The 13,200-nt window shown below is 42.6% G+C and overlaps 1 protein-coding gene across 1 annotated transcript; it reads right to left on the bottom strand.

Moving 5' to 3' along the window:
• Positions 1-7,535: 7,535 nt before the first annotated feature.
• On the bottom strand, positions 7,536-12,838 carry LOC147892917 (YbaK/aminoacyl-tRNA synthetase-associated domain-containing protein). The gene is made up of 5 exons (XM_087387485.1): positions 12,408-12,838; positions 12,135-12,212; positions 11,965-12,049; positions 8,138-8,226; positions 7,536-8,033 (listed from the first exon to the last, which is right to left on the bottom strand). The coding sequence occupies exons 1-5, from the start codon at positions 12,726-12,728 to the stop codon at positions 7,896-7,898; spliced, it is 711 nt and encodes a 236-aa protein (XP_087243611.1). The 5' UTR covers positions 12,729-12,838; the 3' UTR covers positions 7,536-7,895.
• Between the last annotated feature and the right edge of the window lie 362 nt (positions 12,839-13,200).

Consider the following 13,200-nt stretch of genomic DNA (forward strand, 5'->3'; position numbering starts at 1 on the left):
AAAAATCATCTCTGAGTGCAAGCTCTTGTATTGGAGCTCAACAAAATCTCCTTAGCAAGTAGAGCACTAGTAGTCAATCAAGTTCTTGCCACAGCCTGGTATATAGCCTCCTACTGATGTTTTCACAGGAGATGCATGGGGCAGTTGAGACGGTTGGTGCGCAACTTCCTTTAGGCAAGTTCGGATGGCACACGAAATACTAGAGCAAGAGTGGCATGGAAGATTCTAATCATGTTGCAGACACGAGGAGGTTTGGGATCCGCAAATGCAGAGCAAAGCAGAGCCCGCTTGGGCAAGCTGGTGGTACATGATCTCACCACAAGCAATCCCCGCCTCTTGGTGGGAAGGGCTACACAATCCTTGGACTCCTCACAGTTGGTCTAGGTAGTTCTCATAGATGTGGGTTTTTTCGAGAGACCCTTGTTTCCTTTCACCGCAGTTTTACAGGGTGGGATTTGGAGGCATGTTGCAACTTGAGACAGGTAGGGATGAGATGGCCCTCGATGGTTTGAAGTGGCAACAAATCAGAATAGTGGGCCGCTTAGGCAAGGGATGGCACATTGATCCAGACACAATCTTGTTAGTACCGGAGGGAACAGTTTGGTGTTTGTGGCTCTGAGAGGATTGGCTCCTCCATGATATTTAGTCGGACCTAGGGGAGTGGTTCTCGCCAGCTAGAGCAAGGCACTCGAGCAAGGTAGAGTAGGTGCGCTTTTTCTCGTACACCACTCGCATCGTCCGTCATCTTTAACTGGAGAGAGGGAGCACTACTGGGCTGAGTAGCAGGTTCCTTAGTAGGTCGTCTCTCGGTTCTTGCCTCATCTCTGGACTAGCATGAGACCACAGAAGATCTCCTATTTCTTTTGGTTGTTGGCCCATGGGGGTTTGCCTATCGGCCCTTGGCTAAAGTAGATGTGTGTAGATGGCATATGTTTTTGTTGCAAAAAAGGAGTTCTGAAGATGATACCCTCATTGCCTATGGGGATGTCCTACAACTCAGAGGATTTGGTTAGTGGCCTTTAGGATTGTGGTCCACACGCAGCAGATACAACATGACTTCACTTGGGAGATGGTCTCATGGCTCACAGAGGGAGGGCATGCCTTCTCGAACTAACCCAGTCTTGCTAGCATACAAGATCCATGGCCAGCAGGTTTTTTAGATAGAGACCAATGACACATCGCCACCTTCCTTACACCCAATGCCCTCACTAGAGGACATTATTGGGGAGACAGTATCCAACATTACTACTTGGAACATATGGGTCGCGCGGTGCAATCAGACGACGGGAGGTCGACAGATCACTCCATTGGCTATCCTTGTTGCCATCTGGCAAGACATTATCTTTATCTTGCATGCCATTTGGGGGCGTGATACTCCAGGATTGAGAGCGACTGTCGAAAGACGAGAGCAGTTTTGCAAGGGTTGGCTTGCATGCATCTTCTACACCCTTTTTGCAAGGGATATCCGCTAGATGTATAGACCACCACCCTCGTTGTTAGCCCCTGTGCCGGGGATGCCTTAGGCAGTGTGTTGGGTTCTCTGGGAAACATGCTAGTTATTTTTTGAGACAGCCAGTTGTTTCTCTTGTACTTACCTTCCTTAGCTCCTTTTGGCAGCTGAGTTATACGTGTTTTCAAGCATTAATAGAAGCTTCCTTTTTTAGAAAGCACTCTTAATCCCTACTGCCTTGATTAATATCCACTCTCAAGCACAACATACCTGCCACTAGAGTTTGTCTCATAGCTCCTTTATTATCACCTTACAAGGTGCTTCCACTCTTGCCAATTGTTCGTTCTCTCTTACCAATTTTGCATCGGAGCTAGCACTATACCATCAGCCAAGGAACTAGCACTATGGCATGTATCTGAGGATTTTTTTGCAAATCTGCATGGTTAGTGTTAAACTCCTACAATGTATCGGCATCATTTGCTATGGTAGTAAATGGACTTGGATCCATGTGTATATACATGTATCACTAAAGTCAAACTGTGGTTACATAGATGGAACAACCTTATGGTGAGGGCTTACCTACAAATGTCCATGATCATAACTTGGATTCTAATCCTTGCAATCATGTGATGAATCTATCACCTTTGAGCTGTGAGGTCCAAATTAGGATCGTACAATAGTAGATACCCTTTGGCAACAAAAGGTGAAGTGCATACCCTTTTATGCTCGATTGAAGAGGTGGCGATGGATCAAGATGTGGTTTCGATGATGAGGTTTGAATAAAATTTAAGGTGTGAATGTCAAATATCAAATTTGATGTGACCATTGCTTAGAGCATGATCCATTGAGCGTTTTTTTGTTTTATGACACTTCAAAATTCCTCATGGATAAAGAATTATGGCGATTTGAAAATTTGCCAAGCTTTGTCCAAGGAGTGGTCAAAATGATGATGTGGCATGTATGGTGATGTCGCACTATGTTTCTATCTCTACACAAATATTGTGTCAAGGATTTGTGCGCACGTGTTGCATGCAAATGTGTTCCTATGGAGCACCACATATGATAATATGATAGGGATATGGCATGACAATGTGGCGTTGATGAGATGGCTACTAACATGACATGTGACTATGCAAATGACATGGTAGTTAGGTGTACCTACCGATGACATGGTACTCCCAAGTGTCCTATAATTGGAATGATATGCCTATGTCACGTGTTCCTTCTATCACCAATCCTATATATGACATGGCACTTTTATGTGGCCTGTGTGGAGGAAGATGCGATTTGGAAAGATGATAGGTTAAGGGAGAAAAGTTGTTTGTGTGTATGTCTCCAATCTTATGTTTGATCTCAAGTCTGTGTCTTTGCTTGTAGTCAAGCCTTGAGCTCGTAGTTGTCATAGCATTGTTAATGTGAAGGTGTTTTCTTAGTCTACTTTGTCCCTTATGATTCTTTCTCGATTTTGTGCAATCCTTGTTGTTACTTTATTATGTTTAATCATTGCTAGGCTCTCTCGCTTGCGCCTCCTGCTGTCGAGCGCGTATGCTTCAATTACTACTAGTGTTTTCTTGTTGGCTTTGTAGACCCTATTCTACTTTCATACACTATTGATGCTTCCTTTGCTTTGTTTGTCATTAGCTTTTGTTGTTGCTTGGTTCATTGTTGGTAAGCGTCAATCATCCCTAGCTTGTTGACATCGTGTGTCAAGTACATCCAATGCACTTCTTGTATCTTGTTGTTGTCTACATTTGCCTTATTCTATTTCTTTGCCTTTTGCGTTATACGTGTGGGTCATGTACACATCGAGTAGTTGCACTTGCTATGTTGTTCTCGCTGTGTGTTGTGTTGCTAAAAAGTCTAGCTTTGCTTGTAGCCTTCTTCTGTTATAGCGAGTCTCTTTTAATAGAGTCTCAATTACTTTGTTATAGTGTAGCAGTAGTGGTAGAAGAAGAAGAAGCAAAAGCACAACCACAAGAAGGGTGTTTCATAGGCATGAGGGGCAGCCTGAACCTTTCTCTCTTTCTCTCAAATTATTAACAAACAGTAGGTTGAAGGAAAGCCTCTGTGTGTGTGTGTGTGTGTGGGGCGGGGGGGGGGGGCGCGGGGGGTTAGACTAAAAAGTCCCATCAATAATTGAGCTATACAATTAATTCCATCAATTGGATAAAAACTTAAAAAAGAGAAACATATAAGGAAAAAATATTTGAGACATCTAAGTTGAAAAATGCAACTAGAGTTTGCAAAAATTTCGATCAAAATTAAGAACTTTTAATAATATTGAGTTTGACAAACATAATATTGAAAAAAGATATCGAATCCTCAGGCAGTCTAGGTTCCGAGGTTAGGGTCCACTTACCTACCACCATCCAAACAAACTAGGTGTTAGAACACCATAGTTATGTTTGTGTTGACAGGTAATGCCTGTTTTCCTTGGCTTGTTATCACTTTACCTAGGAATATAGACAACCATATGGATTCTTGGAAAATTAAAAAAACAATTTAGCCACAAGTGAAGTTTAAGTCACAAGTGGAGTAAGGAGCGAATGAGTGCATGGGTGAAGAAGGGATTAGAGGAGGTATGGGACGATTAGTGGGCCTGGTATGTGGGGTGGTTAAAAAGAAAATGTAAAGGAAAGATTTCACAGGGATACATAAAAGAATAATTCATACTTAGGGAAGTATTCATGTGTGTGTGTGTGTGTGTGTGTGTGTGTGGCCCAGCCCCAACCCAAAGGGTAAGACCACATGGTGGGGAGTAAGCCTACTATGTGGAACTTACTCCCATCTACTGATAATAAGTGAATAAAAGTGGATCTTTATGATAATTGTCAAAATAAAAAAATAATGCCAATAGTAGATGCGTAAACCACTTCTGCAAAATAGATATAAAACTTAGTAAAAAATAAGGTGGATCACAACATAACTAGGGATTATCCATGCTAAAGAATGGATGTGAATTAATTGTATGGCACTAGCCCGACCAAAGCCTAGTTGAAAAATCAAAGTGTGTTTAGATTAAAAAGTCCCATCAATAATTGAGCCATATAATTAATTCCATCAATTGGATAAAAAGTTTTAAAAGAGAAACATATAAGGAAAAAAATTTTGAGACATCTAAGTTGAAAAATGCAACTAGAGTTTGCAAAAATTTCGATCAAAATTAAGAATTTTTAATAATATTGAGTTTCACAAACATAATATTGAAAAAGGCAGTCCAAGTTCCGAGGTTGGGGTCCACGTACCTGCCACCATCCAAACAAACTAGGTGTTAGAACATCATAGTTATGTTTGGGTAGACAGGTAATGCCTGTTTTCCCAAGCTTATTATTGCTTTACCTAGGAATATAGACAACCATATGGATTCTTTAAAAATTAAAAAAACAATTTAGCCACAAGTGAAGTTTAAGTCACAAGTGGAGTAAGGAGCGAATGAGTGCATGGGTGAAGAAGAGATTAAAGGAGGTATGGGACGATTAGTGGGCTTAGTATGTGGGGTGGTTTAAAAAAAAATGTAAAGGAAAGATTTCACGGGGGATACATAGAATAATTCATAGTTAGGAAAGAGTGTGTGTGTGTGTGTGTGTGTGTGTGTGTGTGTGTGTGTGTGTAAAGAAATAAGTGTCGGTGTGTGAGATACATTTACTAATCAAATTTAATTTTTGTGTGTGTGTGTGCGCGCGCGCACATACACACACACAAATAGAGAAAACTTTCACATTCACTTAGAAAGAAATTAGATGAAGAACTCTCAATGCTAAAACAAACATAACTCTCTCGCCATACCTCAGAACGAGCTTTCTAAAGCAATCATTCCATAAGGTCGAACAAAGAAAGAGAAAGATGCCTCAAGTACAGGGCTTATTTCCTTAATGGAAGCAAGGACTTACACCTTGACGAAGCAAGGGCTTGTGCCTTGAGAAAGCAAGGGTCTTGCACTCTCTCATAGAAAAAGAGTATAAGTGGCTATGAAACCATGCTGGAGGATTGGGGGGGAGAGTGGAGTGCAAAAGAGATGACTTACTGTATACTATATTGTATTGAACATAATGAATAAATACATATTTACCCCTAAGGGTTAGGGTTAGGGCTAGGGTTTGATCCTATGCCTTATCTCTATGGTATTGAGTTCGTAGCTCGATGTTGTCTTTGTCTACTTGGTCGTTGTTCGCTTGTGCATCGTTTGCTTGGTTATTCCTACACTTTTCTTACGCTTAAGCTTCTTTAGCTCTTTACTTCATTGGCTTCGTGGAAAAATGCGGCCTATTGCTAGATCTCCTTCATTGCCTTAGCTTTACATTGTTTTTGGTCGTCTTCAAAGGATATATGTTACCCATAGACTCTCATTTTCTTCTTCTAACGTTCGAGCCATGTATTCAGCAACTCTTGGTGGCGTGAAACTTTTAACTACATGGCATAACAAGTTCCTTGCTTGCCAGGTCTTAAGAGAACAGACACCACAATATTTGGTGAGCTAGTAGTGACATCGATTTGAGGGATAGGGGGCATCATTCGGACTTTGTATGGTAGCCACTACTCCATTGGGAGCAACATCATGGGTCAAGTTTCGATGGTTGCTTGCCACTCCGATGGACATGCTTCAGTAGTGTGGCTTGGACATCCATGTTCTACGAGCCCATTTCCTTTGTCATCAAGCTTCGACTTTTTGAGCAGTTCCTTTGCACTTGGGGCCTCTCCATTTTGTTGCTCCTCTGCCTTGTCTTCGCCAATGGTGTGTCTGCTTCTTCTCTCTTTAGTGTCTCCTCGAGCAAGTCATCAAGGGAATTTTTTAGCAAGGGCAGTGGTTGGCTTCATATCTCTTCGATGCTACATGCCAACAAACACAGGTGTGTCAACTGCTGCTTCTCTCTTTCGTGTCTCCTCGAGCAAGTCATCAAGGGAATTTTTTAGCAAGGGCACTGGTTGGCTTCATATCTCTTCAATGCTACGTGCCAACAAACACAAATGCACCCCCACTCGTCTTGAATTGTCTTCCATGTTCAAGCTTCATCACTTGGTCACTTCGCCTAGCTAACTTATGCTCTCTCATAGCCTTTAGTGCCTTTTGTACAAACGTTCATGGTATGCATGTGTCCAACGTCTTTAGCTAGGTTTGCTTGGAGAAGATCAAAGAAAGCTATTTGTGGCTACTTGCTTTGCTCGTGACATAGCCTTGTCCTTGCAATCATACGTCTTCCTTGAACGACGCATCATTGTTCTGTGATTTGGGAAGTCAATAACTTCGCCCAATTGACTTGAGCTCCCCCACATCAATTTCTTTTCACATTTATCATCTTTGGTTTTAGACAAAACACCAAACCAAAATTAATGAAATACATATTAGTTCCAAAGGTGACTCACTCACTCTTCTTAGAGGGGGTTGAACGTCGTTAACAAAATAATGAGAAATAAGGACACATATGAGGCTTATCTAATTCTACCAAAAAGGTCAAGGGTTGACATATTTTACCACTTTAAAATCAATTACATATGTTTAAATCCTAACATGTGTTTTATGTTTTTAGTCTTCTTTGAGTGTCTTAGATCCCAAAGATTGTTAAGATGTACTATAAGCCTCTTCGTCTCTAATGATTTTGAAGCAAGCAAGATAAATAGTAGGCTGTATGTATTGAATATTTATGATGTACCAACACAAAAAATCACTCTGTTCGCTCTCCCAATCAAACGTGGATTGAAGGCTTGAAAAGAAAATTTCAATCAAAGCCTTTGTCCTTGGCTCACCGAATATCGTACGAACCGGTGTTTCAAGGCCTCTACCTTGGGCTTCATCCATTTTGTGCCCGCTTCTTTTTACCTATTTGTTCCATCCCTCGATCGACGATAGGCTCTCAACATGCTATAACTATCCCTAAAAGCAAACAATGCACTTCGCATTGATTCCTTTTCTTAATGATTGCGAGATTCTTTACTAATATGATTGCATCAATCCTTTCCCCAATGTAAACATTTCTAGCATCCTAAACATAGAACATGTGTGCATATGTGCGGCTTTGTGCATGTGCATTGGGGGGGTACAATAGCAGTTGATGGGAGGGGAGTCGGTGACAATTTATTGACACCGTCAAAGAGACCATAATGATCTATGAGACAAAAAGGGGGTACATAATGTAGTCGAAAGAACAAGGGAGAGCCTATCCCATCTAACATGATATAAACGACATACACCATATGTCAATGTGTAGTACAGTATCAACTTGGCGGCTGAGTAAGACAATTGGAATCTTATATTATGTATCCTAGAGTGTGACTTCCTACCGTGTAAGACCCTCTGGAAGCAGTCCAAGTTTCGTATAAGCCACCACTGTAAGTGAGGGATATGTCTAAAGAATAACTTGAGCCTTTCACCATCAAGAGTAGCAATATGAAACAATTGAAGGGAATACGCCAAAAATTAGGTCGAGGGATATGCTTTCGAAGCAGGTGCCTATGAGCAGTCAGCAATAAAGGGGCAAAATACAGAGATGAATTGCTCGGTATCTATCCCAAGCTTCACGTCAACTTCTCCGCCACCAAGCCAGAAAAACTTGGGCTGAAGTTTGGTAATAGCATCGGACATGATAATCTACAGACCAACCTTCAAGTTGTTAGTATGATACATTTAAAACTACACAAGAACCTAGAATCTTAACTTCCAAAAATATAAATAAAAGGAACCACTGCATTTACCGGCATTTTACTTTTCATGCCCACAGGAGTCACAGAATTGTGTGAAAAGCCTGTCAACTTGTAAGCTTCATCCTCAGGAGCAAGTCTCACTGTTTATAACACATCCCAACAAATCATTCATGTGCCAATATATGCATGAAAATTTTCCTTCTTATATAAGAAAGAAAGATGAAACTACACAACTATTGCAATATCGCATAGAAATCTTATTAAAGAACACAAGGAACAAGTTGATCAAAACAAACTAGCACCTCTAAGCTTTTTCTGTCCAAGAACTATCTACTGCATTCACAATTCGCAGGAGTACAAAAGTTCACTTTTGTTAAATAAAACCAAGACTAAAATGCTGAATAAAGATACATGTTTCCAGGCGTTCTTCCGATAACAAACGTAAAAAAGTAACATGAAGAAATTCGACAAGCAGACCAGAAAAAATGCCCAAAATATTCCATTAAAATGAAACTTCAGAATTCGAATTACTATCAAATAAGCCCGCACCAGAATTAACTTGAAATACGCCTTTCAGAGTTCATATGAGGCTGTAATGCTTCTGCATCAGGAACAAACCAATACTCCACATGACAAGGATGTAAAGTCCCAACATCCTGCATTGCCTTCCTCCTCTCCACCCAATAGCCCCCCCCACCCCCTTTCATCTTCCCTTCCTCTTCCTATAAGGAGCATTGTGGTCTGTTGCTGAACAAGACTCCTTGTTGGATTAGAACTTGAGCAATTGACTCAGCTTATCTTGTATTCATTTCAGTGTGGGATATATGCACAGCCCAAAGATTATGCATTAGCAGGCTGTAAAACGCATCTTCCGTTACTTGCAAGGTACAAAGTCTTTTGGCTTGATGTTTCCCAAGGGGGGTGACTTGCAAATGCATGCTTACAGTGACTCAAATTGGGCTGGAGACTATGATACTAGGCAGTCCACCAATGGGAATTGTTTCTTTCTAGGACATGCTTGCATTTCTTGGTTGAGCAAGAAACAATCTACAGTGGCTACCTCCTCATGTGAAGCTGAGTACAGGGCAGCTTTCACAGCGACAGTTGAATGTGTTTGGCTGCGTCATTTGTTTGCTGATCTTCGTCTTTCATTGGAGGGTCCTCTCCGATTCTCACTGATAGTCAAAGTGCTATAGCAGTGGCAAAGAATCATGTGTTTCATGCTCGCATGAAGCACATTGAGGTTCACTATCACTATGTTAGAGAGAAGTTGCATGCGTGTCAACACATGACTGTTGCAGATATCTTCACCAAAGCACTTCCACGTGAAAAGTTTAAGGCATTTCGCAGTGCCCTGAACTTATCTCCTTTTGGTGATTGATCATATCCTTGTACATAGCATTGGTATCAACGGTTGGCGGGCAGTCTACTTTGTCTGACCAACACCAGGCCAGACATCTCCTTTGCAGTTGGGCTAATGTGACAATCCTTTGTGAAACCCAAAGAGGATCATTGGAAGGCAGATCTACAGATGCTAAGGTACCTGAAGGGTACTTGCACATACAGGATTACATACACCACAGGGATTGAGTTAGACGGATTCCATGACTTAGATTGGGCAGCTGACAGCGATACCATGCATTCAACTTCAAGGTATTGTTTTGTGCTTGCATCAGGGGCCATTTTCTGGCTGAGCAAGAAACAACCCACAGTTGCCCTTTCTTCTACAGAGGCAGAGTACCGAGCTGCGTGCACTGCAGCATGCGAGACGTTCTGGCTCAGGTGGATACTTGAGGATATGGGCGTGTTTCAAGAGGAGACGACAGTGGTCATGTGTGACAACCAGAGTTGCATAGCCATAGCGAAGAACCCAGTGTTCCATGCACGGACAAATCACATAGAAGTCCATTACCACTTCGTACGGGAGCTCATCATTGACGATGTCATAGAGCTGATGTGCTGTCCGACCGCCGACAACCTTTCCGACGTTTTGACAAAGGCTCTTCCACCGGAGCAAATGGAGCACCTCATTCGACACATGGGAATCGGCCCACAATGGCATCATTGAGAGGGGATGTTGGAGGTCAATGCCACCCACCCGATTTGTGGGGACAAGGGGGCACTTTACCATGAGGGGGGGGTGATGTTTTTGGGGGGGCCTATGGACTGCAGGAAATGCAGCAAGCAGCACAAAAAGGCAGCCAGGGAAGGCCCTCTCTACAGGCCAACCCCTGGGGCTGGTCGGCCATATACAGCAGAATTGACCTGCTGGTCGGCCTGCTCAAGGGGGCTGGCTGCCCCTATATAAAGCCCCTTACCCCCCCTTTCACTCCTCAGCAACCACTGAAGCCCTCAAGAGGCAGCACCGGAAGTAGACTTGTAGAAGAGTTCCAGATCATACTCAGCCCCTTGCTGGATATCTTGTGCTCACCCTGAGCTAGGTTTTGCCCACTATTCAGTGGAGGAATACAAGTTCTCTCATATTCTCTCACTTGTATATGCAGTCTATACTCTCACTTGTGCATTGGGTGAGTGAGACGGAGCTGTTCCTATTCCACAGAGGTTGCAAGGTTAGAGTGATTCTATCCCTCATTTCCAATAGAGGATTGGGGGCGGGAGGGTGCATTCCGTAGTTCATAGTTGCAGCAGATCTCAGTCAGTATTGGGCTCCACATTGTCGCTGTAGAAGAGTACATTGTGTGCAGGAGGGAGCAGCATGCAGAGCTCACCATAGAGCAATCCAGGAGGGGTTCTCAAACAGAGGTTTCAACAAACAGAGCTAGTATTGGAGCCATACCTCAGTGGATGTTTGCTGAAGCTGTTGGAACAGATTTTTTAGTGGCTTTGTAATTTGATTGGATAGCTATATACTTTTCTTCTGGCTCTACATTTGTGTGCAATCTTCCACACCTAAAGTGCTCTCTACATCTTCTTGTATATGCACAAAACTTAAAGCAAGACACGTGGGTGTTGCACCGTGGCATATCTTCTGCACTAGATGTCTTGCATGCGTAGTTAAGGACACTGGTTATCTACATGATGTTTTAGCTTTCCTATGCCATAGACAATTCTCGGTTTATTTTCCAACAGGAAGATCTTGAAAGATCTCCTTGATTCAAAACCACGGAGAATCATCACGCTCCAACATCAGTTGTTCACCACGATGATAGGGGAAGGAGAGTCAGCCCATGACTTCCTTCTGAAGGTGAAGACTCTCAGAGATCAGCCGGCTGGAATTGGTCATTAGGTGCACAGCAGCCAGTTGGCAATGTTGCTGGTCAGTACGATTCCCAAGAGCTTCTAAGGATGATGACTCTCACCAATGATGGAGAATGGTCAAAGCCCATCGCTTTCGAGGAACTGGACCAATTGTTGCCCCAAAGGAGGCACAAATAAACGGTAACGATGCCGGTAAGAAGGCCTTTATGATCAAGGTTGAGCCTCACTAAGGTAAGCCCCAAAGAGAGAAGGATTGCCAAGGATTCAAAAGATGACAAGGACTCATCTGATGGAGAAAGCAACTGCGACAAATCCAAAGATCGCGGATCAACTCTCTCCTACTATTTCAAGATTTAATACAGTTAACAAGGTGAAGTAGCCGGGAGTTGAAAAAGACTTACATCCTGATGGTTTACAAAGGAGGTAAGCATTCCCAAATGTAGAGCATTTGAAATAACATTTTTTAACAAAAATATAAAATAGCTGACCAGAAAATGCAATAGCATGACCACACAGCTTTGTATTAAAAAGAAAATACTTCTAGCCAGATAAATATTGCCACGAGACACTAAAAATGCATAACCAGACAGATTTTGGGTGGAAAGGTTGACACTTCAGCTAGAAAAATAATACAAGAGTATTTTCTGCAAAGCACTTACTATTAAACCTCTTTTTGGGAATTTTCCCATTGTTTAGGGAATAAACGAACTGCTTGACTTTTTCTGCATTCAAACGAGCAGTGTACTGCAAAATAAGTGGATACCGATAAGTGCAAGGTCTACAAGTCTGAACTTTCTTCGTAACATAAGAACAAGTAAAGAATAGCAACCTGAATGATGACCAAGTAATATTTTGAATTGTTAAAGTCGCTGCAATCCGTGACGCTTTCGTGAGCTTGCGTATTCACCTGACATCTTTCCGGGTTACATGTTAGTTGACCGTTTGCAGACAGATCCGCATATTCAAAAGGCACATATATGAGACTTTAATTCAGTGTCGTAGCTGTAGAATTTGTAGTTGCTGAGATGTGTGAGGGAAAAAGTTGCCATTCTTAGTCAAAAAATGAAAGCAATTCCATATTTTTGAAGGGTTAGGTCTAAACCATGACAATGCTCTTGCAAAGATGGTCCACTGACGCAGCACCGAGCAAGTCTCGTCTCTCCTCGAAGGTTCTGTCATAATAATCTGGCGGCACTCTCTTGAACTGGTAAGAAGAGACTCCAGAGGCGTGCAAAATCCGTCCAAGCTTCTCGTCTATGGGAAGATGATCGGCTAAAGCCTGAGGCAGCTGGAGAGGGGGGGAGGATGGATCATGGCTGGAAGGAAAATCAGGTATGGAGCATTCGAGGCATCGGATTCGTTCTAAGATGCTAAGCTGCAAGGATTCAAGGTTTGAGAGCTCAGGGGACTCAACGTCCACCATACCTCCTCGTTTCCCTCACTAGAGTCTAGTCCTATGAGCTCTCCTCAGTTTCAGGTTCCCTAGTTCAGTAGCTCCACCTCACTTGAGCTGGTTGCCCACGTTCGATTCCTTCGCGAAACCCCTGTTGCCTGGCGGCGGCGACGTCCAGACTTGCCTCCCCGTCATTGGCCAAAATATAAATTATATTCGAATAGGTCCAAATGCCCAACTTTTAGCCCACAAGGCTAACGCGTGTGCGGTGTCGATGTGTCAGTCCTAAGTTCACGCCCAAGGGCAGCTCAGGGCTTTATCTTGCTCACCTTGTTTTGGCGCAAAAAATATATCGCATGCAGTACACAACTCATGCAGCCACCACATAGCCTCACCCAGCTGCATTACTCGTTTGTGCATGCAATGGTCACACGTCAACCTCCACTATCTATATCTCATGTCTATCCTCCATGACTTCTGATGATTTTTTTTCCCCCCAAAG

The sequence above is a fragment of the Dipteris shenzhenensis genome, chromosome 16 (assembly GCF_047967505.1).
Source record: "Dipteris shenzhenensis isolate YYH24624 ecotype China chromosome 16, Dip_SZ_1.0, whole genome shotgun sequence".
Lineage (NCBI taxonomy): Eukaryota > Viridiplantae > Streptophyta > Polypodiopsida > Gleicheniales > Dipteridaceae > Dipteris > Dipteris shenzhenensis.